Source organism: Triturus cristatus, chromosome 3_2, assembly GCF_964204655.1.
Source record: "Triturus cristatus chromosome 3_2, aTriCri1.1, whole genome shotgun sequence".
Taxonomy (NCBI): Eukaryota; Metazoa; Chordata; class Amphibia; order Caudata; family Salamandridae; genus Triturus; species Triturus cristatus.
The window spans coordinates 1,131,073,828-1,131,101,273 of NC_140584.1; the positions used below are offsets into that span (position 1 = coordinate 1,131,073,828).

The 27,446-nt window shown below is 44.6% G+C and overlaps 1 protein-coding gene across 8 annotated transcripts in view; it reads right to left on the reverse strand.

The window, feature by feature from the left end:
* Positions 1–27,446, reverse strand: part of PAFAH1B1 (platelet activating factor acetylhydrolase 1b regulatory subunit 1) — a 480,612-nt gene that overhangs the window by 150,674 nt on the left and 302,492 nt on the right. For all 8 annotated transcript variants that reach the window (XM_085649933.1, XM_085649934.1, XM_085649932.1 and 5 more), the window contains 2 exons: positions 13,112–13,214; positions 8,111–8,339 (listed from right to left, as the gene is read on the reverse strand). In XM_085649933.1, the coding sequence (XP_085506059.1) occupies positions 8,111–8,339; positions 13,112–13,214 (332 nt within the window). The remainder of the gene's footprint in view (positions 1–8,110; positions 8,340–13,111; positions 13,215–27,446) is intronic.

A 27,446-nucleotide genomic window follows, 5' to 3' on the forward strand; every position in this document is an offset into this window, starting at 1 on the left:
AGGGGAGGAAGTAACCCCCTATGACTAATTGCATAACCAACCTGTCCGAAGTGATGGTGCGCCAGTGGGGGAGGTGATGGGGAATCCTGCCGCCCACTGGCGTTAGGTGGGTCTGAAACACTGGACTAGGAAGGTTGAGGATGTGGCGGCAGGAATGGTGGTGGATTGACCTGCTTGCTGTCCTCGGGACCCACCACATCAGGTCCCACGTCCGCAGCTGCACTGAGACTGCGCAGACCTGCAGGTCTGAAAGGAACGCGATTGTGCGCCTCGACCCTGACCTCGAAAGGAGCGAAAAGCAGACCCCGAAGGAGTGCGCGTGGTGACGAGACCAAAAGACTGAGCCGTGGACTGAGTCCTTAAAGCGTTCCAGGTTGCTATCCGCCTGGTCACCAAAGAGGCATGTACCTTCAAAGGGCATATCCAACAAAGTGTTCTGAACATCTCTGGAGAAGCCAGTTCTGAGCCAAGCGTAACGGCGGAGCGCCACCGCTGAGGAAAGTGCCCTGCCAAGTGAATCGGCCGTGTCAAGTCCACAACGGATAGTGAATTTAGCAGCATCTCTCCCCTCGGTAATTGCCTGGCACTGAAGCAGCACCTGTGCCACCGTGTCCCACACAATGTGAATAGCGGCCCAACAGGCACGCAGTATTCACCGCCCTCAACCCTTAACTGGCAGAAGTGAAAGTCTTTTTTCCAAACTGCTCCAGTTTCTTAGATTCCTTGTCTGGAGGGGCAGAAGGGAATGCGCTCGGCAAGGCAGAGGCCTGGACAACCAGACTGAGGCGTTGGGTGTTGCGTGAGAAAGCTGGGGTCACCTGGCACCAGGCGATGGCGGCCCGCCACACCCTTATCCACAGGTGCCCCTGTGTTGGGTTTGTTCCAGGTGCTCAACAGGACGTCGGTAAGTGAGTCGTTGAAAGGCATTAGCGGCTCCGTGGAGGACGACGCTGGTTGCAGTACCTCAGTGAGGAGATTGGTCTTGATAGGTATAGAAAGGGAGCTCGAGGTTAAGAGCCTGAGCCGCCCTACGCAACACCACAGAAAAAGTCCCAGCCTCCTCCATAGCCACAGACGAGGGGAACAGCGTACCAGGGTGTGGAGAGAAATCCAGATCCACTGGACCCTCCATGACACCTTCCCATTCAGGCTCATTCTCGCATTGAGCTGCAAGAGGGTCTTCAGACCCCTCCCAGTACTCCCCTTCACCCACCGGTTGTTTAAGAGGCCGGTAAGGACAAGGTGCCCGAGGAAATGGGACAAACTCCACACCAAGAAATGGTATTCCGGAGGGGGGGGGGGGGGGGGGGGGGGGGGGGGGGAGGGAGGGGGGGTGGCTGTGGGGGCAGGGGGTAAGAGACCAATCCTGGTTCGGTGCCGGTCAGCGTCAGCGGCACAGAGGCCGAATTCGGCGGCAGCGCCGAGGCCGGCAGTGACGCAGCGTATGGTGCCGGCATAGCCAAGACTAAAGGCTGCAACATGGGGGCAGACCCACCCAACAGGTCCGCGGGGCCCGAAGGTGCTCCGGAGGGACCCAATGGGCCAAACAAACGGCTCATGACCGACAGGAAGGCCTGTACCTCGTCCGAAGCTGCGTGCGGGCCAGGAAAGGGCGGATAGGCCGCAGGTAACAACGGAGGCTCCATTGGAGCCATGGGGGAGTGACCGCCCGCCACCTCAACCGCGTCCGGTGAGGGGTAGACGAAGAGCGACATCACTTCTTTGACTTTTTATGACGCCGTGACTTACCTGGCCCCGTTTGAGACGGGTGTTGGCCCCGCGACCGGTCCCTCGACCTCCCACGGGAGCAGGACCTCGAATCGGCACGGAACCGATTGCCGGACCTCCAACAACTTTTGGGAACGCTCCCGCAAAGCTTTCGGCGCCATGGCCCGACAATCACAGCACACCTCGGGGTCATGGGCGTGCCCCAAGCAGAAGAGAAGTTGAATTGTAAAAACAACACGAAGTTCACTGAGCGCTGGTACGCTATTCTAAACAAGTGTTCTTTAGATCTTATTCTTCTGATAGTTGAAGAACTATCTATCCTTCTTGAAGAACTAGACAAAGAAGTGACGCAACTTAAACAGGACTTAAGCGAAAAAATGACCCCAGAAGAAATGACCAAAACTCTTGAAGACATCAATGGTCAACTTGATAAATACCAAACCGAAATCAACGAAAGAAAACTACGGAAATTTAAGAGGGACACCGTTGATTATAAGCTGGGAGAGGTGTATACATGGGCAGACGTATACGCTACACGCAGACAACAAAGACCTTATAATCGATCTACAGATGGCGAAACAACTTCATCTGATGACTCACAAACACAACCCAGGAGACCTACGCCTAAACAAACAGCTGGACCAAGCAATAATCAACCGTCTACCTCTACAGAAATCTCTAACGAATCAGTTCCTTTTTTAGGAAGAGGCTCATCCGCACGAGACGAACCAGGAGGTCCCAACGCAAGAACCAAAGATACGCCCATAGCGAAATCAACAAGGAGCCAGAGAACCTAGTTATCAACATTTCTACAAAAACTCTAACATCACAACAAATTCAAACACTTCAAAAAGGGTCTTCTTTTGTACCAACATATCACACAAATAATTTGGAAACCCAAGTCAGCTTGTTTAAATTCATGCGAAACCTTCGACTCAAACATTTTTTTACTAACGTCATTGAACCCACCACGATTCAAGACAAAGGAACACTTATGGACTTACGTCCAAAAAGTAAATTCATGGCTCCCACAAGCCATAAAATTCTTGACAACTTCGAATTGATTGTAGGAAAGGAGTTATCCCAACTTTTTTCCGAAGAACAACCGAAAACCAGTAACTTGTCTATTAAAGAACATAACACCATCCAACAATTGTCTAGGGATAAAAACATCACATTTTGCAAAGCGGACAAAGGCGGAGCTCTTGTTATTTTGGATACTTCTTTCTACATCGACAACGTGGAAAGCCATGTAAACGATTCTAATACCCATCAAAAACTCACGACAGACCCCACTGCAGAATTCTCCCTTATTTTGTCAACCATCATCAATAAGGCATTACAGTTTGGCACCATCAACGACAGAGACAAACGTTTTCTCTTAGTAGAACATCCTAATGTTCCGTATCTATACATGATACCGAAGATCCACAAAAACATGGAGAAACCACCATTTAGACCTATTGTCTCTACCAGAAACTCAATTCATGAACCCATTGGCAAATATCTTGATAAACATTTGCAACCTCTAGTCTAATCTATGTCCACGTACTTGAAGGATACTACAGACTTCCTCATCAAACTCAATCACATTCAGATTCAAGAATCCGATCAGCTCCTCTTATGTACCATTGACGTCAAGTCTCTGTATACTTCCATCCCTCACAATCTAGGTATACAGGCTATTGAATCCTTTCTGATTGACACTGACAAAGATGAGGACATGAAAATTTTCTTACTCGAACTGATACACTTCACTTTATATCACAGCTATTTCACGTGGAATAATAACTACTACATTCAACTCTCCAGAACATCCATGGGAAATTGTGCTGCTCCAGCATATGCCAATCTTTTCATGCATCGTTTTGAACTTGATCACATACTTACACAGGAGGCTTGGTCAAAAAACTTACTGATGTTCAACAGATACATTGATGATATCTTCCTGATTTGGAAAGGTTCCCAGACGGAATTACTATCCCTAATCACCCAACTCAACACCATAAATGAACGAATTCAATTCACCCATGAAATCAATCTCAATCACATCACTTTTCTGGATGTTGACATTTCCATATCTAACCATCAATTCATCACATCTGTGTTCACCAAAAGCACTGACCGCAATAACTTATTACATTTCTCCAGCTTTCACCAAAAATCACTCAAAAAACATCTACCGTATTCTCAACTCTTGAGAATTAAACGCATTTCATCTACGGATGAGATCTATCAAGAACAAAGCCATCGTCTAATTGACAAATTTAAGAAAAGAGCATACCCTGATCCCATTCTACAAGAAGCAGTTGAAAGAGCTCAAACCAAAAATCGGAGAGAACTATTACACACACAAGTTTCCACCACTCCAAAGGACTCACGTACAGTTTTTGTATCCAAATACTCAAGACAAAGTCAAAAAATCAAAACTACAATCCGAAAATATTGGCCGCTTTTACAATCTGAGCCAGACTTCAAAGGCATCTTCAACGATTTGCCTATTTTTGCTTACCAAAGAACTCAGAATTTACAGCAACTTCTTAACAAGAACCCTCCAGACTCCGCTAAAACATTTAAAGGCACTATCCCTTGCTTAAATTGTGGTGGCTGTAACAACATCATTAAGGGTACGACCTTCATGCATCCCTCTAAAGGAACACCCATCAAACTCAGAGTTACAGCCACGTGTGACAGTAACAATTTTGTGTACCTGCTCAAATGCCCATGTGGACTTCCATATGTGGGTAAAACGGAAAGAAAAATGAAAACGAGACTCAGAGCATAAAAGCAACATCAGAACTAAGAATACTAAATCCACTGTTGCTAAACACTACATGGAAAACAATCATAATTGTAGCCAACTAAGATTCCTGATTCTGGAACAAGTCAAAACGCAAAGAGGTAGAGACAATGGAGCTGTGTTATTACAGCGCGAACTTTACTGGATCCACAAATTGAATTCAGTTTACCCGTATGGGCTTAATGAACGTTTTGAATACAGCTGTTTCCTGTAATTTTGATCTTGTACCTCTTATGCAGTTTTGTCGCTGTATGTTTCTTATCATTCACCTTTACTCTATTCTTTTTCTACCCTTGTTTTTCCGTTTGTTCCGCTTCATTCTTTTTTTCTTGTACTCTTGTTTTTTCTTGTTTTTGTATTTTGTTTCCTTTACTCACGTGTTTCATTTCTCATCTTGATATTCTTATTATTATTCTCATTTCTCACATTTGTATTACTCCATTGTTTACATTCAGTCACTTTTCGCCAGTCTTTCTTCCAACTCTATTAAATCACTTGACCGACTCGCGCGTCCTCTTTACGTTCACTACTTCCGGTTCACACATATTTAGTTCCGGGTTTCAGGTGGCTAGTTTTTACTCATTCCGACGAGATTTCTTCGCCGTTTACACCATTGTGGCCATTCAGGTATTTATCTACTTGCGACAACCTTGGGGATTATCTTTGTCACACTTGTTAACCACACGCTTTATTTATTTAACGGCTATCACTTATGCCACTTTATTATGCTGTATGCACCACCCCTTGTTAAATCTTTATTCACGTCGCGTAAGCCGACATTTTCTTCCTTGTGTAGCACGTTCACCGTTCTAGTTCTGTACACTACTTGCATAATGCGTCATCCCAGTTTCCGGTACCTGCTTTGCTTTACTGCACCGTTAAGCGCTCACCTCACACGGTCTCTGTGCCGTTACTAATTCACCGTTGGTACGCTGTTTACCTAACCGCTAGTATTCTCGACATTGTTACCGTTTACTTTCTCTGTATTTTATATACGTCCTGGATCTCAGCCTTACGTCCTCCTTTTATTTATTTTTTTCGTAGAATTCCCCCTGACGAAGGGAGTGTCCCGAAATGCATCGGGGATATCTGTAAATAATTGGCTCAACATTACTTGATGGATATACTGTAGTTCTCTTGTGGTCTGAATCAACTTTAAAATCAGTATGAACCACAAAGTACAACGATAATGATCATATGAACTCAATATGAATTAAAAAGCATAAGTCTAAGAAATATCGTTTGCATCACTTTCTTACAGCGGCTCTTCCGCTATTGAGTGCTAATGCGAGGACGTCTTTCCCTAAGACGCGTTTTCTCCCAAGCAGAAGAGAGACACGTTGTGCCGGTCCACTACCGGAATGTTCCGACGGCAGGCCCTACTGGACTTAAACCCGGGCATCCCTACTGCACCAGGAGTAGAGTACTCGACAAAACAAGAGAAACAAGTTTTCAGAAATAAAGTTAAAACTTAAGAAAGAACTGACGTCAGCACACGAGGGTGTGTCCAAGTAGCTCCGACGACGTCATCTCGGTGGCTACGACACCAGCGACGAACGCCAAGCCATACGACAACGTCTACCGGCGCGCACGGGTACTGCTGACTCAAACTTTCTGGCTCCAGTCTGACGCCTGGGGATATTCTAAGGTAAGGAATCTATCACTAACGTGTCTCTTTCAGATGGTCTCCCCCTTCAACAACGGGGAAAGTTTCTAGCATGTGAATCTTTGAAAGATCCAATACTGGATAAGGGGCTTTATCAAGTGCATGCCCTTGGAGCACAGACAGATTACCACCGGCAGGCTGAGCTGCCAACTTCTGCTTAGTCTTCTACACTTAAAACATTTCTCTATACTGAGGGTGCAACAAAAGGCTGAAGCTTTCCGAATGTAGGCTATTGTCTGATTGAGACAACTTATTTTTAAAAACAGAACGCTATAAATTACACAGGACAAACTAATAAGGACACACCCTGTTGTGTCTGAAAAGATTACCAGTCTTCAACAATGTATAAATATGCATTTGAAAATGCTACAAATTAAGATTTGAGGCAGATCGCCAACTCACCTAATCAAAGATAATCACAGGTCATAGCTAACTGTTTACCTACCTAATTTGTAACCAGTATCTCTAAAGAGCATGTGCACAGCTAAATAAGATATATCTTGTGTTAATCAGTGATGATAAAACCCTTCTATGACATTGGGGAAGATTATCACAGCTTTTAAGAGATTGTGCTAAGTAGTCACTGAAAAATAAACGGCAAGATTATGGTTCAAAACGTACACAAAAACATTATAGAAAAAACACAATTCGGGCTGATATTGTAGGTGATCTATGATGTTTATGGATATTTGAGTTAGTTCCACCAGTTCCAAAGTTGGTAGCTCTGGCTGTTACACCACATTTCTGAATCAGTTGCAACCATACACCATGGAGCAGAGGTAACCATGTCCCTGTTTAAAGCTATTAAAAACTACTGGAGGTAAAATCATCAGTGCATCTATCGTAAAAGCTAAAAAGCTATTTTACTCTAATAGTTTACTTGCATTAAAAAAACTATAGGAACTTTGTGCTGTCTACACTGGGAGAAATAATAGTGCCAATCTAGGTCTCGTCAAATGCAGTTAGTGGTAGAAACTATGGCTTACAAGCAGTCATACAACAGTGGTAATTGCGTCCTAATATGGTTTTAAATAATTTCTTACTTTCACATATTGCTCAATTATTCCAGATGTAACTACACACCTTCACCACACATTGTGTCTTTAGAATATACACGGAACAAAGTTATTCTGGAAGGTCAAATTGTGAAAACTGCATATTTCTGGGGCATACAGATAAGGGATATGTAGCCCAGCAAATTATTCTGCACGATAGGTACACCTGGAAGACTCAATTACTTTATAATTCTATAATGTCCCTGGTAATTAGATTTCAAGGGAAGGGTTTGAAAAACTAGTTTTAATAGGACACAAGCAATTAGCTGATCTATTACAGCTTGCTAGAATTTTAAAACCCAAGATTGTGTACAGCACATTTATAGCGAGCCGGCAATCTTCAGAGCAGGGAAGTAAGCTTATTAACCCTTAAAGATACATGGCAAAACATAGGTGCATTTAAAACCATTCATAGTGACCAACTTAAAGTCATGCTGGGAATAACCACAATGCATATGCTGTCAGAACGGTATTCTTCAGCAAGATTTTACAAGTGTTATACATAAAAACAAAACATTAGCTGTGATTCAGACGATAATTTGGATGCGTCTTTAGGTACAGAAGTGTGTGGGATAAGCTGTGAATAGAGATTTCCTTCAAGATAAACTCACAGGAGTATGTTGTAATAATTGTAGTCCTATTTGAAATAATACTTCTTTTCTTGATAGCCAACTATAAAATTGTATACAATATGTGCACAGATTGTAATTTCCCATAAATGCAGGCTTTACAGAATGTTTATTTTTAAGTTCAAGAGTAAAAACTGTGTTTATGTGCATACACCAATTTTTATTTATCCCAGTATACAGGAGGATTACTTTTCAAAATTATTTATGTGCAAACATATTCAATATACAATACCTCTGATCCGGTGGCATCCAAAATAGTGGGATAAGAACTTTCTGGTGCCCAGGAAATGCATTCAACTACATGCTCATGTTCTCTGAGCTCAGCTTTGCACTCCTTCGTTGCTACAACCCAAACGCGCACCGTCTGGTCGTTGGAACAGCTGGCTATGAGAGTGCCATCTTGATTAGGCCGAACCATGCGCACCCATTCCCTGTGTCCCGTAAACGTTTTCACACAGTAACTAAGAAAACAAAATTTTAAAAAAGACATAAGCAATAACACTTATAATTTCAGTAGTTGTCTTTATAAAATGCCTCAACTACAAAAGAAAGTAGCACAATATAGAGAATCCTAGAGAATAATGCGTATTATGTAAAGGGAGTCACATAAAAGCTACGGATGAGGAGAGTTTTAAAGCCTATTTTAATGTTTGTGTGCAAGGTAGGCTACGGTATTAATATAACAATGTAAATGCAATAGTGTACAAAGCAAGCAACATAAAATGAGCAACGGAGTAGTTGGCAGTAAAGGGGATAGAACAGGACAGAGAAACACAAGACTAACAGCAATACATGCACGGAGTCTAAATGGTGAGAACTACGCAGGCTGAAATATGAGAGCATCCACCAAGATAGAGCTTTAGTTGAAAGTATGTAGCCCACCCATCCCCAGACTACGTCAAGATCAGAGATGCCTTTTCACATATTCACACTTCGCTTACTTATGATTCACCAAACGTAATCATTTTATAATCAATTACCTCCACTGGGGGAAAAGGTTGTACCATACTGCACCCTATATTTACACAAACAATTTCAACATTGATTACCACTACCTTCTTCTCCAGCACTTCAGTCATCCTGAAGATAAATACAGGAAATTTTCACAGTGCATACTCTCACCAACTTAATAGTCAGACACTCTTGTACACCTCTACGGTGGGAATGTTCAACAGGTAATTGTATTCCAATCATATAGTGTCATGTGTCTGAGTTAGGCCTGGGAGAAACGCTGCCATTTCAAAACATTTCCTAAGTTGCCTTCTCTGTCACACGATGACTTTCAACAAACATTTGCGTGTGGGACAATGCAAGATTAGTTTCTCTAACACTACACTGCTTACAAATTACACTTCGAACATTAGCACAACATCTTGAACATCCCGTACGTCGTCTGAACATACATTGTGCAAAAGTGTTTGTTGTTCGTCCATGCAGTGATGCAGCTGTCTATAGAACAAACGATGGCAGTCTACCTAAAGGTCTCAGCTCGCAGCAAGGATGATTTTTGTTATAAACAAACAAGCGTTTCCGGGTTTTAGGCAGAGGAGTACTTGCTGTCATTGCGAGGTCACTGCACGCTGAAACATCAGTCCAGCTGCTTGCTGACTCCTCTGCAAGGAGGGACGTTCAACTTGTGACCACGACGGTGGCCTACATTCTTTGCCTTCAGTTAAGGGGGAGGGGGGGCGGGCAGGGAGGGGAATCTGTAGGCACAATTCCTTGGAGGGATCAGGGTTGTCATGTTGGTGGTGGCCAAAGTCATTTGAAACCTGTCTAGATTTGGGGGGGTACTTATGGTGGCATTATGAGCCAGCTGGACTTTAGGACAACACATCCAGAGGGGGTACTCTGAATCAGTCTGGCACCATCTTAAAGTTTATGCTGCCCAACAAATGTGCAGTTGCAACTGGAAAGGGAAAACTACAGGACATGGTGCCCAATGTTGGTAAAACTGGTTCTTCTTTAGTTGATCGCCTGAGTAGTTCTATTGTGCTTTCTCAGTTACCTCTCAATTGGAGACATACGTGATGGTAGGGACTATCCTCAGCTGAGTAGGTAACTATGTACTGGCTGTAGGTAGTTGAAGCTTGAACTTTTCAAAGGATCTATTAGCATTGTGTTACCCCCTCTGTAAACTCATTTAAAATAATGTCTGAAGCTAGAGAACATTGCTAAGAACTGCAGACATGGGGTTACTCAGAGGTTGCCACATGGTCTCACACTTGCGAATGCAGATGTAACCTTTGTGGTTGAGGTTCATGAGGCATATAGGATAGAGGTGATGTATTCTTGGGTTACTTTGCTGGTTGCAGATAACAGCACACAGGTATTTCACACTAACAGGATGAAGTACCAAAAAATTATACACCTTATAAAGAAATCGAAATACCATTCAGATACCAAGAACATATAAATCGGTTTAATGGCACCCTACCGCATACAGCAGAAAATGTTATACTCTGTGCCCTTAACAATGAGGGTGCGACATGGAGACGCATCCTGATGTTGATAAGTTATCAGCACAGATGCGGACACTATAAAAAGATTTAGTAACAATATACAGATGTCTTCACGGTTTGTTATGCGAACATTAACACTTAACACTACGCAGACTTCCCAAGCTGCACAACCACAATTGGCTACTCGGGGCATCAACTCACAAACGCAAAATGCAGTCAAGGGAAAAGTCTATGTCAAACTGGAGGAGATTCTCTTCTGGATTGCACAAAAAATAAACCAGCTTGAGGCGGTGTTTCCCCATACGGGCCTCCAGGAAAAACGCAGAATACTGACTATGTGCTTGCCAGTGGGGATGGCTCTCCCTATGGAAGGCTGCTCAACTTGGGGTAGAGTCTTTGTTGCAGTATACAGCAGAACACACAGTGCCTTTTCATTGTCAGTTTTGCCTACAGTGCTTAAACAGATCCAGAATGAGTACAGGCAGCACCTGCTCTGGACTTGGAGATGAAACTGATGGCCAATTTTGCCGCAGTATCTGAGTAACAAAGGAGGGGAAGTAGCAGTGTTGGCTGTACGCCAGCGCATACGGGATTGGTCTCCTGCACAGCAGGAGGGTGAATTATCTAAAATTATCAGACACCTATGGGTAGAGGTAACTTGGGAGCCAGACCTGGTAAACAACAAATAAAGAATAAGTATGCAAATGTTAACTAAGCAAGCACCGAGTCTTCCACAAAGAAGTAGTAGAAAAATAAAAATAAAAGAAAATTACATGGTGGGTTTCCTCAACAGGAAGCCATTGTAAAATGCTATAACCTCCAAAAACTGATATTAGACCGCATGACCGGTATCCGGATAATGATACACGTTCATCTTGTTCCTTACAGGAACAAGATGAACAGGAAGCCGGAAGATAAACCGAAGCCTTCCAAACCTCATTTCAAAAAGAAGGTAGACCGGCTTTAGGTCAGGCATGCCCTGGATATTAGGGACACTGCTTTTGAGTGGGAGATGGGCAGTGACTACACTGGACAGTGCAATAGAAGTCACAACAGTGAACCATAACCTGATGGATTGTCTGGTGGGAGTAGCGCTGACTATCACTTTGGAGACACCTGATACTTGGGTAAGCGTCCCACATCGTATATACGAAATACAACTCCAATTGGAGGGGGATGTACCCAGAAACATTAGTGTTCTCTTTTGGGAGGCCTTAACAAGGTAACAATATTCTTTTGGCTGAAAAGGATGAGTTTGCTTTCCCTGTCAATTTGACAACAGACAGGGGAGGATGTGTAGCTAATTCATACTGCTGAAACAATGATTGAGTCAGGATGTGGGTCAACTTTTAAGAAGGCATAATCCTATATGAGAAGCCAGCCAAGAACTAGCTGAGGGAGCAGCATCAACAACATTCTATGCTGCATTGTATTAGACACAAGTCATTGATGCCTGATGGACTTCCATAGGAACCTTCAGTTTTAATGCATCCCTAGAAATGAAGTTATGAAATGCGATAATGTCCTCAAGAGAGAAACATTTCAAGACGAACCTGGATGATACTTCGGGGTATAAGGTTTGTTGTTTAAATTGTTGAGGTATCTCTAGGAGAAGAACATATAACCATAAGTGGAGGCAAGTTTAATGGTGCACTTGTGGAAGACCTTGTGGTGAAAAAACCTACAAGGTCTACCATGAGAATGGATTTGGTTGGATATTTTAGTCCATCCTGTAGAAGAATCTTGAAGGGGTCTAGCCTAGGTAAGTGAACAAACGCCTAGACAGTTACTGTATTGTTGGGATTATCAAAGTATCTCCTAAAAGAACAATTACCAGAACTATAGAACACACTGGCACAGCCTCAGTACTGAGGGAGCTAGAATAACTGTTCGTGTAAGGGATCCACCTAAAGCATCGGAAACATTAGTGGTTAAAAACTACCCTGGCATTTGCTTACGAAATTAATTTCAAACTCAAAAGTTTTCAACACAAAGCATGATTTTGGAGCGTCTTAACATGAACAGTAAGATTTTCTTGTGCACACTTAGAGATGGAATTGCTTGGTCCAAAATCAATTGGAACGTCATTGGACATTTGTCTCACACAGTCCTAGGCCTTCCATGCCCTAGTAAGTAATTGTGGTTTTATGCTGAGAAATTGCACTTTCAATCAAGTGATTAGCAGAAATTGATTTATAGGGCATGTAGCTTTGTTTCACAACAGCATCCCGATGCATAATGCACAGCATCATGTCAGAACATAACCAAAACCACCTGTCAGAAAATTAAACCGTACTCTTGCCTTCAAAAGATACTGGGTTGCCTCCAACGTGAAATGCAGTTCGATTTACTGGTTGTATTCATGATATGTTGAAGTTTTGAAGGCGCATTATTAACGGATATCGTTTGCCCTAGATACAGAAGGATCCACCTTCCCTGGCATGAAGGACTCCAGTTGAAAAAAAGAGGTTTTCTGGTGATTCTGTAAGTCCAGTGACTTGATGCAGAAAGAGAAGTTCAGGAAAGAAGAAAAAAAGAGCATGCATGTGTACACAAATGATATCACTGTAGGGGAGAAAGGAGGCGGAGAGGAAGCTGTGGACTAGCTCAAGCTGTAAAAACGTACTCCACCAAAGCTGGTAAAAAAAAGAAAGCAAATTATTACAGGAATTAATGTTAATGGTTAAGGCACACTGATCCCTCAGAAAACTGATGGAATGCACTTGGATTTTTAGGAAAGTTAATGTAATCAACATAACAGAATCACTCACCCAGTCTGCACCTCCCACATTTTAATGGTTTTATCCCTCGAGGCAGACACTATATGATCTCCATTTGGCATGACAGCTACTGAAGAAACATTGTGATCATGGCCTACATAAAGAAAATCACATTTAAGTAGAGTGCCACAGTCCCATTAACACAATACATAATTTCAGTGTTTTCAATGGTCATTTACCCCTGGAGATTAGGCACTTAACCCTACAAATATGGAAATAAAAATACTTAACTGTAAGGAATATGCTACTTACCAGTATGCATCTGTTCTTGGCATGTAGAGCTGCAGATCTACACACTTGTGCATAGATCGCCATCTGGTGTTGGGCCCGGATGTTTGCAGTTTTTCCTCTTGGAAAGTCTTTGGAAGTCACGAGGTCGGTGACCCCTCCTTTGGATCGTATTGCGCATGGGCTTCGGCTCCATCCTCAGATTGTTTTTCGCCAGCAGGGAAAGATGGAGCGTAGTAATAACAGTGAAGATGCCCATGTGTGTTGTATCTAAATTAGAAAAACTGGAACAGATAAGGGGAGGCGGGTGGCCGTGTGTAGATCTGCAGCTCTACATGCCAAGAACATAGGCATATGAGCTGCAGATTACACACTTGTGAATAGATTATATAGCAGTACCCATCCTTAGCGGTGACCACCCGGCTGTTGCAGTGGTTTGAAATAATGTTTTGAGTACAGCCTGGCCCACACTAGCCTGTTGCTTAGTTTGCACATCTACATAATAGTGTTTGGTGAAAGTGTGCGGTGTTGACCATGTAGCTGCTCTGCAGATATCTAATGGGATGTTCCCTAAAAATGCCATTGAGGCCCCTATTTTACGTGTAGAGTGGGCTTTAGGAGGGAACGGATAGCGTTAGTTTTGCTTTGTGGAAGCAAATCTGAATGCATTTGACAATCCACCTGGCTATCCGTGACTTGGAGATGGGGTTGCCTTTGTGTGGTGGTGAGAAAGAGACAAACAGTTGTTTGGTCTTACGGAAGGGTTGTGTTCTCTCTATGTAGTAGAGTAAGGCTCGTTTGACATCTAATGTGTGAAGAGCTCTTTCTGCAACGGTGTGTGGTTGCGAGAAGAATACTGGTAGTTCTACAGATTGGTTTAGATGAAAGGGAGAAATTACTTTAGGGAGGAATTTTGGGTTGGTACATAGAACAACCTTGTTATGGTGAATTTGTAGAGAAGGTTCTTGAATGTTAAGTGCTTGAATCTCTCTTTTAAGGCCTTCCATGAATGCTTTAATGGCAGGTACTCTAAAGAGTGATAGATGTTGCCTGTTTTGTAGATAAGCTGCTATAGCTGCAAGGTGCTGTCTAATGGACGTGTAGGCTAGATTGCATCTTTGTAGGAGCAGTAAATAGCCTATGATGTGTTGAATGGACACATCTAGGGGATTGATGGTATTGTGGTAACAGACAACAAAACGTTTCCACTTGGCAGCATAGCACGCTCTAGTGGTGAGTCGCCTAGCTTTTGATGACGTTCATGCAGTCAGGGGGAAGATTAAGGTAACCGAATTCTAGGATTTCAGGAGCCAGATCGCAAGGTTGAGCTGAGCTGGGTCCGGGTGCCTGATGTCTCCATGGTTCTGGGTTAAGAGGTGTAACTTTTGGTGTGGTGTACCACGGTTGTCTGGCCCAAGTTGGAGCTACTAGGATTAGTGTGAGGGAGTGTTTTAGTTTGCGCACCACTCATGGAATGAGTGGGAGAGGCGGAAAAGCGTATGCAAATCTGCCTGACCAGTTCATCCATATCGCATTGCCTTTGGACAGTGGGTGTGGATATCTGGCTGCGAAGCTTGGGCATTTGGTGTTTTCGTGGGTGGCAAAGAGGTCTATCTGTGGATGCCCCCACATTTGAAAGTACGGTTGAAGAAAAGAGTTCCCACTCGTGGAGTTGTGTCTGTCTGATGAGCAGATCTGCCACAGTGTTCTGGACTCCTGGGACATGTTGGGCTAGAAGAAAGATTTTCTGGGGTATGGCCCATCTCCATATGCTCTGTGCTAGCTGAGAGAGCTGTGGAGAGTGTGCCGCCTTATTTTTGTATATGGTACATGGCTGTCGTGTCTGTGCGGACTAGGACTGCCTTGCCTGAAATCTGTGTTTGAAAAGATTTTAGGGCTAAGAAGATGGCTAGTAACTCCAGATGGTTGATGTGGAGTAACTTTTGTTGAGGTGTCCACCTGCCCTGCATGGTGTGATGTAACAGGTGAGCTCCCCAGCCGGAGAGTGATGCGTCCGTTGTCAGTACTATCTGAGGAACCGGGTCCAGGAATGGTCGCCCTTTGGAAAGGTTTTTGGTGATCCACCACTGCAGAGAGCGATGGGTACGACAGTCTACCAACACCAGATCTGTTAATTGACCCTGGGCCTGGTTCGATTGGCACGCTAAGCACTCTGGGAGAGAACGCATCTGGAGTCTTGCGTGAGGTACTATGAATATGCAAGAGGCCATCATCCCGATTAGTTGCATAAACACTCGAGCTGGAAGGGAGTGTTGTGCCGTAAGTTTTGCGCGTAGAGCCTGAATGCTTGTGATCCTGGCCGGACTGGGGTAGGCTAGCGCTCGAGGTGTCTAAGGTGGCACCGAGGTATTGTTTTACGTGGGACGGTTGCAGATGGGACTTCATGTGGTTTATTGTGAAGCCCAGTTGGTGAAGGAGCTGGATAGTGGCGTGCGTGTGTTGTACACACTGGTTGTATGAGTTGGCTTTTATCAGCCAGTCGTCTAGGTAGGGGAAGACGTGGATGTGTTGTCTCCGCAGGTGTGCGGCCACTACTTCTAGGCACTTGAATACTCGTGGTGCTGTGGTGACTCCAAATGTGAGTACTTTGAATTGGTAGTGTTGGCCATCCACTACAAATCTGAGGAACTTCCTGTGAGCGTTGTGTACAGGAATGTGGAAATAGGAGTCTTTTAGGTCTAAAGTGGTCAGGAAATCGTGGGAAAGCAGTGGGAGTACCTGCTGAAGTGTTACCATGTGAAAATGGTCTGAATGTATGTATTTGTTTAAGGGCCTGAGGTCTAGGATGGGCCGTAGAGTCTCGTCCCTTTTTGGTATGAGAAAATATAGGGAGTAGACCCCCATATTTTGTTGGTTGGTAGGAACCTGTTCTATCGCCCCTTTTTGTAGGAGGGAGATTACCTCCTGCTTTAGTAGTGTTAGATGTTCCTGTGACATTGGGCGTTGTCTGGGCGGAATGTTTGGGGGGGGGGGGGGGGGGGTAGATATTAGTTCTAGGCAGTAGCCTGACTGAATTATTTGTGTTACCCATTTGTCTGAGGTGATGGTAGTCCAGACAGAAAATAAATTTTGGAGTCTGGCCCCGACCGGAGTGGGATGGGGGAGTGGAGGGGAGTCATTGGGCAGGTGCGGAGGCAGATCGGGCGGTGTTTGTCTTAACTCTGCCTTTATTATTGTTGCCTCTGTATCCGCCTCTTTGGTAACCCCTGGTAAAGGTAGATTGGGTAGGGGCCTTATATGCAGTGGAAGCAGTGTCAGAGAAGTAGCCCCTGGATGTGCTCCGAAAGGAAGAGCGGCGAAAGGAGCGCCTGGGAGGATGTGATTGTAAGGCTCCCATATACTTCGCCGTATCGGTATCTTTTTTTCATCTTTTCTAGGGCCTCATCCACTTTTGGGCCGAACAGATGTTCCTGGGCAAAGGAGTGGTTCAGGATGGCAGCTTGTACTTCTGGTTTAAATCCTGAGATCCTTAGCCTGGCATGGCGACGGAGGAGGATGCTGGTATTAATGGCTCTGGAGGCGGTGTCAGCTGCATCTAGGGCACAACGGATGGAGGTATTGGTGATAGTTTTGCCCTCCTAAATTAACTCGTTTGCCCTATTCTTATATTTGTCAGGGAGGTGTTGCATTATGGCTTCTAGTTCGTCATAATGGGCCCTGTCGTATCTTGCTAGTAGCGCTTGTGTATACGCCATATGTTGGCAGCTTGTGATGCAGTGCGCTTGCCGGATGCATCTAATAGTTTTAACTCTGTCAGGTGGTGGTGCTTCGCCTGACCCTTGGGAGTTGGTTCTCTTACGTGCTGTAGACACTACCAGTGAATCTAGTGGTGCCGGCCCTCTGATGTAGGAGGGATCTGTAGGGGCGGCTTTATATTTATCAATTCTCGGGTTAATGGCCCTGGCTCTCACTGGGTCTGTAAAGATTTCTGGTGCGTGTTTAATAACTCCTTTGAGCATGGGCAGAATGGAGGTGGCCCTATGCGTCGTCTCAAACGTATCAAGAAGGAAGTCCTCCTCCACGGGGTCGGTGTGGAGATCCACTCCGTGATAGTGTGCAGCCCTCTGTAGTAAGTGGTTGAACCCTAAGGAGTCTTCTGGTGGGGATGGTCTCGAAGGGTAGAGATCATCTTGTGGGACGTTAGGAATATCAGCAATGTTGTAGTCGTCCCATGGGTCTGGGGAACCTGTGGGAGTGGGGTTCCCTGTAGGTAAGTCATCGTCCCCTATGTCATCATAGACATAATTATCATCATCATCATCATCCGGAGAGGGTGTTGGGGAATGATGAGGCGGGGTGGAGAAGGAGAAGGTGGAGGCATTCTGAAAGGGGAGGTAGCAGAGTCCTTCCTCTTTGGAGATGGAGCTGGGGCAGGTTTTTCCAGCTGTCATTTAATGCTGAGCATTAAATGTCCGGTTTTGGGGTCCTTGATCAATGTCTTTTGCAATGGATCAGGTGTAAAGAGTTCTTCGGATGGTGGTTTGTTCGTCGGCGCCGAAGGAATCGGGCCGGTGGTTTGGTTTTTTAGAGTCTGTGCTAGTCCGCTGTTTGGAACTATGCGGCCTGGAAAGGGCTGTCTATTCGATGCCGAGATGGTTTTCGGCTTTGTGATATCGGTGTCGGCGGCCTTGTGTTTTTTGCTCGGTTCCAGGGATGGTGTCTGAACCGAGGAGGTGCAGCTGGTTTTCGGCGCTGAGTGTTTCGGTATGGAGCTCGGTGCCGAGGAGGCCATTTTCTTTTTCGGCGTTGGTGCCGAGTGTTTCTCGGCACCGACAGTGGGCTGGCTCGAGCCCGAGCAGCCAGAAGGCTTAATCGGCTTCTTGACCGGTCCCGAAGGTGCGGTGTGGGAAGCAATGTCTTTGGTCTTACCTAGGCCCGGAGGCGAAGGCGTGACCGGAGCCTTTTTCGATGCCGTTGAGGGGGTGTGTGTGTCTGTGCGAGTGTGTGGGTGGGGGGGTAGTTCGGTACTCACGACCCTCTGTGCCGGAGTGATGTACTCCATATCTGAATTGTCGGCTTCGGAGGCGCCGACGAGGCCCTAGTCGGTGTGGTGTTCTTCTGGAGGTCATCTGGAATCGGCGTCGACAAGTGTGCCATAGTTCTCCGTGCCCTTCAGTCCCGAATGGTTTTCTTGGACCGGAAGGACTTGCACGCCGGACAGTCTTGAGCCTCGTGTTCAGGGGAGAGGCAGAGATTACATACTTCGTGGAGATTGGTGTGGGGAATTGACCCACATCGAGGGCACTTCTTGAAGGGAGTCCTTTCCATTAGCCAGGACCGGAGCTTGGGTAGGCCCGAAGGCTGTCGTTGACAACTGGAATCGAAGGTTCTTGATCGATGAGAGCCGCGTCGTGTGGGGATCGCGATCTAAACAATACCGCAAATTAGGGTGAGGATTGCGCGTCGATAGATGAACTGGAACTGTTCGGAACCGGAGCACGAAGATCACATCCGAGCCTGATGGCGGAAAAAAAACAATCTGAGGATGGAGCCGAAGCCCATGCGCAATACGATCCAAAGGAGGAGTCACCGACCTCGTGACTTCCAAAGACTTTCCAGGAGGAAAAACAACTGCAAACATCCGGGCCCAACACCAGATGGCGATCTATGCACAAGTGTGTAATCTGCAGCTCATATGCCTCGAACCTGTAGTTCTCCAGTATTTGCATCTTCCATGGATTCACATGCTAGAATTACTCACTGCTGTAAGAAATTGGGTTATTAGTTGAGGAAGGAAAATACCCACCTCAAGTAATAAAATTCTTCACAGAGTGAACCCTTAAGTTCACAAAATTAACCTGAGCTGAACACCCTGCTAGCTACAGCACAGAGCAGATAGTAGTTTAGATGCAACATGTACAGACTTGCAAGGTGACAGACAGAGGCCAACAGGAGGGTCCAGTGTAGGTGGTTCAGGTCAGTTATAGAAAAATGCCTCTTGTAGCAGGTTGTGCGCATGTAACTAACAAGAGGCCAGTCTTATGACCCTTGGTGTCCACTTATTTGCCCTTAGTACAAGAGGAAGAGCAGGACCAGTCTACTATCTTCAAAAGTCTTTAGATCTTCAAAAGCTTAAGCAGTGTTCTGAAGTGGGTGCCTGAAGTGCCACATTTATGCCTGGCAGGAACACGTTGGTGAGAGTGACCCGTGGGGACAACCTAACCAATGGGTAAAGGGTTCATGGGCTAACCCTACCCAATGTGGAAATTTTTAAGAGGGCCAAAGTCATCTGCCACACTAAACTTGGGCACTGAGGGCAGGTGAGTTTGTGGTGTGTGGTACGCGTGTGTATGTGAAGGGATTGTACTATGTTAATCCTGGTGACCTCCGACATCTAAAACTAAAATCTAGCTTCAGGTAGTTCCAATACCACCCCCCCCTCAGCAACAGATCTGGTAAAATCTAATCTGGTCTTTCAGCAACCAGACAGTGGACATACACAAAATATATTGGCATTCTGTTTCCCTCCTTACAAGCGTGTCCCAAAAGGTATGTGCAAATCAGAAGACCCTTAAAAGAGCTGACACTCAACCAAGATTTGATACTTTAATGTCAAAAAAGAACCCTCCCAGCCTCCTCTGCATATTCTGTCATGTCCAGATGGATCATATCTGCCCATTTAGGTCAGACCATTGTTTGCGCTCAGAAGTTCACAGCTCACCACAAGTAGAAATCGAGCTGCCAGGTGGCAGTTCAATGCTTACAGAAAGCTTTCAAGAGGCTTTCTAAAGTATCTGCTCTGTAACAGGCAAAATTTGACTATACATTTAGATTGGACTTTAACTGTTGAGTCTTTAAATATTTCTCCTGCTGTTTCCTAGGCGATGATAACATATTAAACTTAATATAGTATCTCAATGCTTTCCTACAGAACAGCTAAACCTGCTACAGTAAAAACAAGCATTGGCAAAGCAAATAGGTTTTGCCATTGTGGCCTACTGGCTTTGACAATGGTTTTTAGCCACACTGCACAGCTGCCCTGATGCTGTGTATTGCTTTAGTTTATAATAAAAAATTAAAAAAAACCTCTTTGGCTCACCTACCCTCATTATTTTGTAGGCGTGTTCAACAAGCATGTGTGTGCCTACAAAATGACAATTGCTTTTCCTATTTTGTTACCGATCCGAGGTGGAATTTGGAACGAAAAGGTAAATAAACAGCAAAATGTGATTTATTTATTTTTTAGAGTGAGAGGATGGTGGGAGGAGTTACAAAGCAATGTCTTGCACGACATCACAACAGTGAGCATAGTAAAATGTTAACTTAAATGTACAGGCAGAGATAAGTATAACCGATTGGGGTTGAACATTAGCCTGATCGAATAATTCCCTTTCATGGTCCAGAGCTCCAGCAACACATTCATTAGTGAGTATTCTGTTGTGATGAGCCATACACCGTTAACGTGTACAGTTGTAAGCAAATATTAGTTGGATAGGTAGGATGCCAGATGCGCTTTAGATGTGATTTCGTGGGTCACTTAACTAATTAACCCCCAAAAAGTTAATGTTCTAATCCACATATGTGACACAGGTATAAAGCTCTTTAAAGCTACCTCTAAGGCCTGGAACTTTATACATTACACTCTCACAACGCAACTGCTGTGATTTAACTGCATTGTGAGCAGGTCCTAAATATATGCGTTTTCGGAACTTTGAAAAATTAGGTTTGAAAACCTTTAGTTCAATATTTACAAAACTGTACAACAGCACATTTAATGTGTAATCAATACATACGAGTAGAAGATCTGTAAAACCCAGTACTAATCAGGAACAATCTGAGAAGCCTCAGTAGTGACTGTTAGCATTACTAAAACACTGCATACTTCAAGTGTGCACCAGAAGAAAGAGCAATAGTGAGCACCGACATCTGTGCAGCCTACAGGCTCTCTCATGAGACTACGAAAGTACTTAGTGAGCGCTCCTCTGCAACCACCAATAATGAACACAGATCACAGGCTTGTCAAACAATTCGTAACCTGCTGCTACGTTGAGGTGCAGGGAGGGAATTCCTGTAGAAATAGCCCTCGAAAAGTAGTGGCAAAACAACTGCAGGGGTAGCTTTGTTTGGCAAATGCATTGTAGGAGAGTAGGATCTGCACTTATGTTGCCCCCACTTTTTTTCTGATGTATACACTGGTTTCTGACTATAGTCTGGCTGGGTCCCTGCTAATCAGGGCCCCAGTCTTACTGATCTCTCTAAAACAACTTGGTGTGCATATTATATGCACTAGTGATTGGATACTGTGGTACCTTATGAGCCCCTAGTATATGGTACCTTAGGTACCTAGGGCATTGGTACTTCACAGGCCTACCAGGGGCTGCAGCATGTATTATGCCACCCCTGGGAAGCATTCACAATCTGACACTACAGGCCTACTACTGCAGCCTGTGTGAGGTAGTATTAGCACTCCTCACTGAGGTATAGGTTCCTATATCTCACTATACACACACATAAACCTATCAGTCACCCCTCTTGCAGGGCCTAACAATCCTGAGGGCAGGGTGCTTGGTTTACTATGTGAGGGGGTGCTTCTGCATGAGCAGGACCCCTCTGCAGCTGGCAGAGTCTATTCTCTGCTGCTGTTTGTGGATGCAGTTAAACCATATACTCTAAAGTGCATTATAACCTCGCGGTAAATGCTAACTTTGGAATGACTGCATCAAAACATGTCATGTTTGGTGTCAAACATCTTGGAATCATACACCCACACCAGTAACTGGTGTGGGAGTATGATCCCACCCTTCTAGAGGGGACGACATGTACCACTGTACTAAACGGTAGAAATCTTCTAGAGCCCTGGCATCACAAAATGGATGCCACCAGCACAGTCACCGGGCTGCCCTCATGCTGCTGACCGAAACTCGCAGTGGAGGAAGCCCAACAAAGGGTATCCTGTCACAGGGAGGTGTTACCACCTCCCGGACAGGATTTAGTGTATTGGAGCTGGGTGGGTGCACTCTTAGAGTGCCTTTGAAGTCCTGCACTGGGGGAGCAGTAGGCTCCTCTGTGCATATGCCAGCTCAAACCGGTTCAGGGGCTACCTGCCCCTGCTCTGGCGCGAAACTGGACAAAGGGAAGAGAGTGTAACCACCCACTACCCTGACCCTCCTAGAGGAGTGGTCATAGAGCTAGCACCTCCCCTATCTTCACTATAAGATACCAAGCATTGCCAATGCAATTCAGATTACACATGGACGACGCTCTACAAAGAAGTATCCTGGCCCTTCGACGTTCCACTATCTCTGGAAGACTGAAGAATCTCCCTTGAGTCAAGGAGTGACTCCCCTGCTTGGCAGGCACCAGTAACTTGATCAACGGTTGCAAACTTCACCGCTCCCGCCGGAGTCCGAAGTCCCTGCATCCCCTGAAGTGGATTTCCTGACCTCTCGACGGCCATTTTGAGTCCCCAGCGAAGCTGTGGCGTCTGGACCCCACGAGTGACGAGGAAGAGCAATACCAGGGAACCGTGCACAGATTTCGAGTGCAAACCCTAAACAACGTTCTACGAACTTGTGCTTTGGACCATCTGTAGTCCAAGTCCCTAGCAGGTCTGGTACCGAAAATTAGTGGCCTACCCAGTCCCGAGTGACCATGGGCTTCTGTGCAACTTTTCCTGCAAAGGCGTCTTTGCGGTTGCTTGCCCGTTGGCTAGTGACTCACCCGAAGACTTTCTCATCGACTTCAAGGGCTCTCCTGGTTGCTCCAGGCCTGCCCTCACTTACCTTCGCTGGGTAAGTCCATCAGACCTTGCTGGTCTGCACCATCTTCAATCTTCACTCCACATGAGACTTGCAGTTGCCAAGGCTTGTTGGCTCCAATCCGGTTGCCGACACCGTCATCAGCTGCAGACGTCGTGGGACCCTCCGAATCCAGCTGCTGCTCATCGTCGATCTCTCCTGGACCTCGTGAGCTAAGAGACAAACCACCATCGACGACCTGAAGCGACGCGACATCAGTGGTCACCCATCCTGCTGGCCACCGGTCACTGGCAAGTGACTTTGAACTCTGTCCCCTCAATTTTCAGGTCCTCTTCAACTTCAATCCATCTTCGGATTCCAGCGGACACCTCTCCAGTCGTCACAAGCAGCAAGTCTTCAGTGTTCTCCATTGAAAACAGCATCGCGACCCGACACCAAAAGACACCTATGCACCCGGCTTCCGTGGGTGAGGTAACTCGTGCACTCCGGTGCCCAAGTGTGTGTTGGCCCTCGAAATACTTACCCTGTAAGTGGCTTGCTTGTTGACTTCTCCGAAGTGCCCTAAAACTTTAAATTACAAACGACTTGTGCCATTGAAACCAATAGGAAACCCGCGGCTGTGTTTAGACACTGCACACGTCTCCCGTGGGCTGATTACTTACCTGCTAACACTGCAGAAGTGAAGCCCCAGCTATTCCCAAGGCCCTAGGCCTTTTCATTTTGCAAGTAGAGTTTGTTAAACCATTTTTTTAGTATATGGTCTGGTACGCCCCTAGGGCTACAGCCATATTTGTGCTTAATTTATTGAGAAGTGTTGACATTTGAATGTGTATCTGGGTTCTAATCTCATAAAGAGATTAGTAGAGTGTATCTAAGAATAAATACATATATATTTGAGATATATACCTGTGTGGTGTCCTTTTCATTTGGTAATTCAAGAGATTATAAGGTAAAACAAGCTGTTTTACATTCCTCAAAGACTTAGCCTGAAGGCTGCTCTCCACAGCTACCACTAGGATAGCTTTCTTTAAAAGGTTATCTTAAACCTATCTACCAAGAGTCGAATTGGACTGGTGCAAGGTGGCCACTATAACTATTGACCAGCATATGCCAGGCCAACATCTCACATGCATGCACTTGTCTGAACTCTTCAAAAGGGAAAACAGACCATGGGTACTTCTGGCCAAGAGCTAAAGAGCATGCAGACAAGAACTGTACAGTGTATGTGAAACAAACGAGTTCCCACTGGGTGTTCTATCATCTGCAGGTCAAAACAAAAATTAACAATTCAAGAGGTCTCGCAATTACATTATTTTCAGCTATTGACATTGTAAATGTCATTGTCTCCCCCCCCCCCCCCCCCCTTCGTGAAGCATTAATCAAATGGTGTAATGCAAAATGGCAATAGCTCACTTTGTTGTAATTGCGTAATCTATTGCATTGCATTTGTACTAGTGAGTTTTGTATTGTAAATGGTACTGGCTTTTATCAATGTTTTTTAATTTTTTATTACATTAATCTTATGCTCCTCTGGGGACATACTATAGCAGCCTGGTCTGGAGGTCTCCCCCCTTGCCAACATGCTCGAAGGTCTCTTTTCGGTGCCGTAATACTGGCCCCTTCACTGAGAAAAGGGTGCAGTTGGACTATTAATTTGACGATGAAAAGTGAGCGCACCCAGCCCTTGGTTCAAACCCAATACCAGCAAAGTAGTCTAGGAAGGAAGAGGACTGTACACGGACTGTACACAACACACATGACTATTGCAATGCATTCGGTCTCGCAGTTAACCGAGTTTAAGCTATTGGCATTTTCAATGACAATGCCTTTTATTTATGTTTTTAAAAAGAAAACAAAAATAAAAGGCATTGTTATTTGCAATGTCAATAGCTCAAACTCTAGAGGCCTCTAGAGGCCTATTGCATTGCAAATGCTTGTTTTAGTAGATCGCAAGGTCCCCCCTCTTCAGCTCTGCTCCGTCTCAGAAAGTGCCAGGCAGCTGGACATGGAAGGGAAACAGTTCACGAGTTCCCAGCAAGGCCGGACTTTTGTTTTACCCGAGATTGGCATGGTGGTGGCCGTTTATGAAGCTAGTGGGGGCCGATTTTATTACTGGGGGCCGGGCTGGCCACATTTCCTGCTTGTTCTTTTTCCCTCGGCACGGTGTTGTGTGGCATATTAGTATCTCTAGGATAGACCGCCCTAGCCATTCAACACGCCGCGGCTGCCTACAAGCCGTTCATGCCCCGAAGACGTGCAGCGGAATCGATTAAAACGCACTGGTGCAGCCTAGCAATGTGTTCACACAGACACTCGCACGCATTTTCAAACACACACACACAGACAGACACGCGACACACAACACACACAACGCACAGATAGACACAGTAAACATTCAGACACACAGAGACCGATCACACAGACACATGTGCACGCACACACAACGCACAGATACACTGTAAACATTCAGACACACAGAGACAGATCACACAGACACACATGTGCACGTGAATCAGGACCCGAGAGCCATGCACGCCCGGCAGTGCCCGTGTGTGCGTTGGCTGGCGCTGGCTCCACTGCATAGTGGGATCAGTTGCTTACATTGGCTATTACATTGTTGTGTACGTTTAGACATGGTTTGAATCATTTGTGGTATATCAAAGCTGCTTAATTATTTCGGTTATACATCCATTTGGATCCAAAGGAAGAGCAAATAGCAGGGTATGCAGGTAAAGTTGGGTGTTGTATAAAGAGAAGGAGAAACCAATAAAAAAGGGTTGTGACATAATATAGTGTGTGGAAATGCGGTTTTAATAAAGTGGGCAACATTTTAAAAAGTGGCAAAGGAAATGCATATAATAGTATAAAATAGCAAGGTATTAAGATAATATAAAGGTAATAAGTTGTGTATGGAAGTTGTAAATAATAGTAAAGGGTATGTGTGTGGGTATGTATGTGGTTATGTAATGTTTTTTAGGAGATGGTGCAATAAAAAAACAGGAAATATTTTAAAAGTACAGTGAGGTAGGAGTATGTAAAGCAAAAAAGGAATAGTAAGGTTGTGAAAATTAAGTATGTAGGCGTTAAAAAGGGGATGAGGATATGAGTAGGTAGTTGCCTGAGAAGATAAACCATTTTTGTGTGGGATAGAAAGGGAGTGAGTTATTGTAATGGCAGGAAAAATAATATTGTTAATGTATGAAAAAGTAGGTCGCCAAATAGATTAAAAAGTATTAAAGGGAAGATATATCTAAATAAAAATGAAATACGGCAGTAGGGAGCAAGCGAGTGTTAACATGGGGTAAATTAAAGGTAAACAGGAATATATGTTATATGGTAAATAATAAGTAGAAGAGGTACTATTTGAAAGTAAAATAAGTGTTAAAGACAGCGAGAGAATAAAGGAGTAAGAAGGAGTAGCTGTGCTATGGTATAGTGGTATTGTTTGGCAATGCGGCAACAATCATGCGAACAACAATGAATATAGTGAGAAACAGCATGTGTATGGAAATGTAACAATACAACAGGAGTTATTATAAAAGCAGTAGATGACGGCTGTTTACAGAGTAAATTATAATGCTAAACAGTAAAAAAAAGTAGTATATAAGTATATTATATTCTAATGCATATAGGGCAGCAGGCTGGTAGTGAGTAAGAAATTGTGTAATTAACATGCAAAACAGTTATTGAAAGATCACAAGGCAAGTGTGTAATTTAACAATATATAAGGGACGGTAGGGAGCCAGCAAATAAGATAGCATGGTATGCGAGCCTGCTATGCATGGGATATGTGTATATGTTTCTGAAAAAAATATTGCAAGACACGTGCATATTTATTTTGCCGTTTAAGTTGCATTAATAGTGCTGTACACGTGCTAGCAAAAAAAAAAAACAAGTGTGCTAATACGTCGGCAGGCGTGCTTGTGCACATTTCCTGTCGTGGCGTTTTGCTAATGACGCCATACGTGTGCACAATGCAGTCTTGCACGCATGCAGATATCATGTGCGTGTTGTGGGAAGCCGAGCAGCTTCGGAGGACGAGGATTGAAATGGTACAATAAACCGTAAGATTTTTTCAAACAATGTACAAGTGTGTGGCTTGTATTATTGAAAGGCTTTCAACTTGTGTTAATTTGCAGCGTTTTTGTTTTGGGGCGGTTGCAAACGTGGTAATGCTGAGTGTTAGTTTATAGCGGCGTTCGCTATAGCAACGGTCTGAACTGTGTTACCGACTACAAAGTTTGTGAACTGGAAACATAGGTATTTTATGTATTGCGGCTAAGTTTAGGTGGATCAAAAATTAGAGGCAATAATAAAAGATATGGAATGCGTGGTTTGCGTTTTACCCAAGTATTGCATCGTACATGTTTGTGATGGCT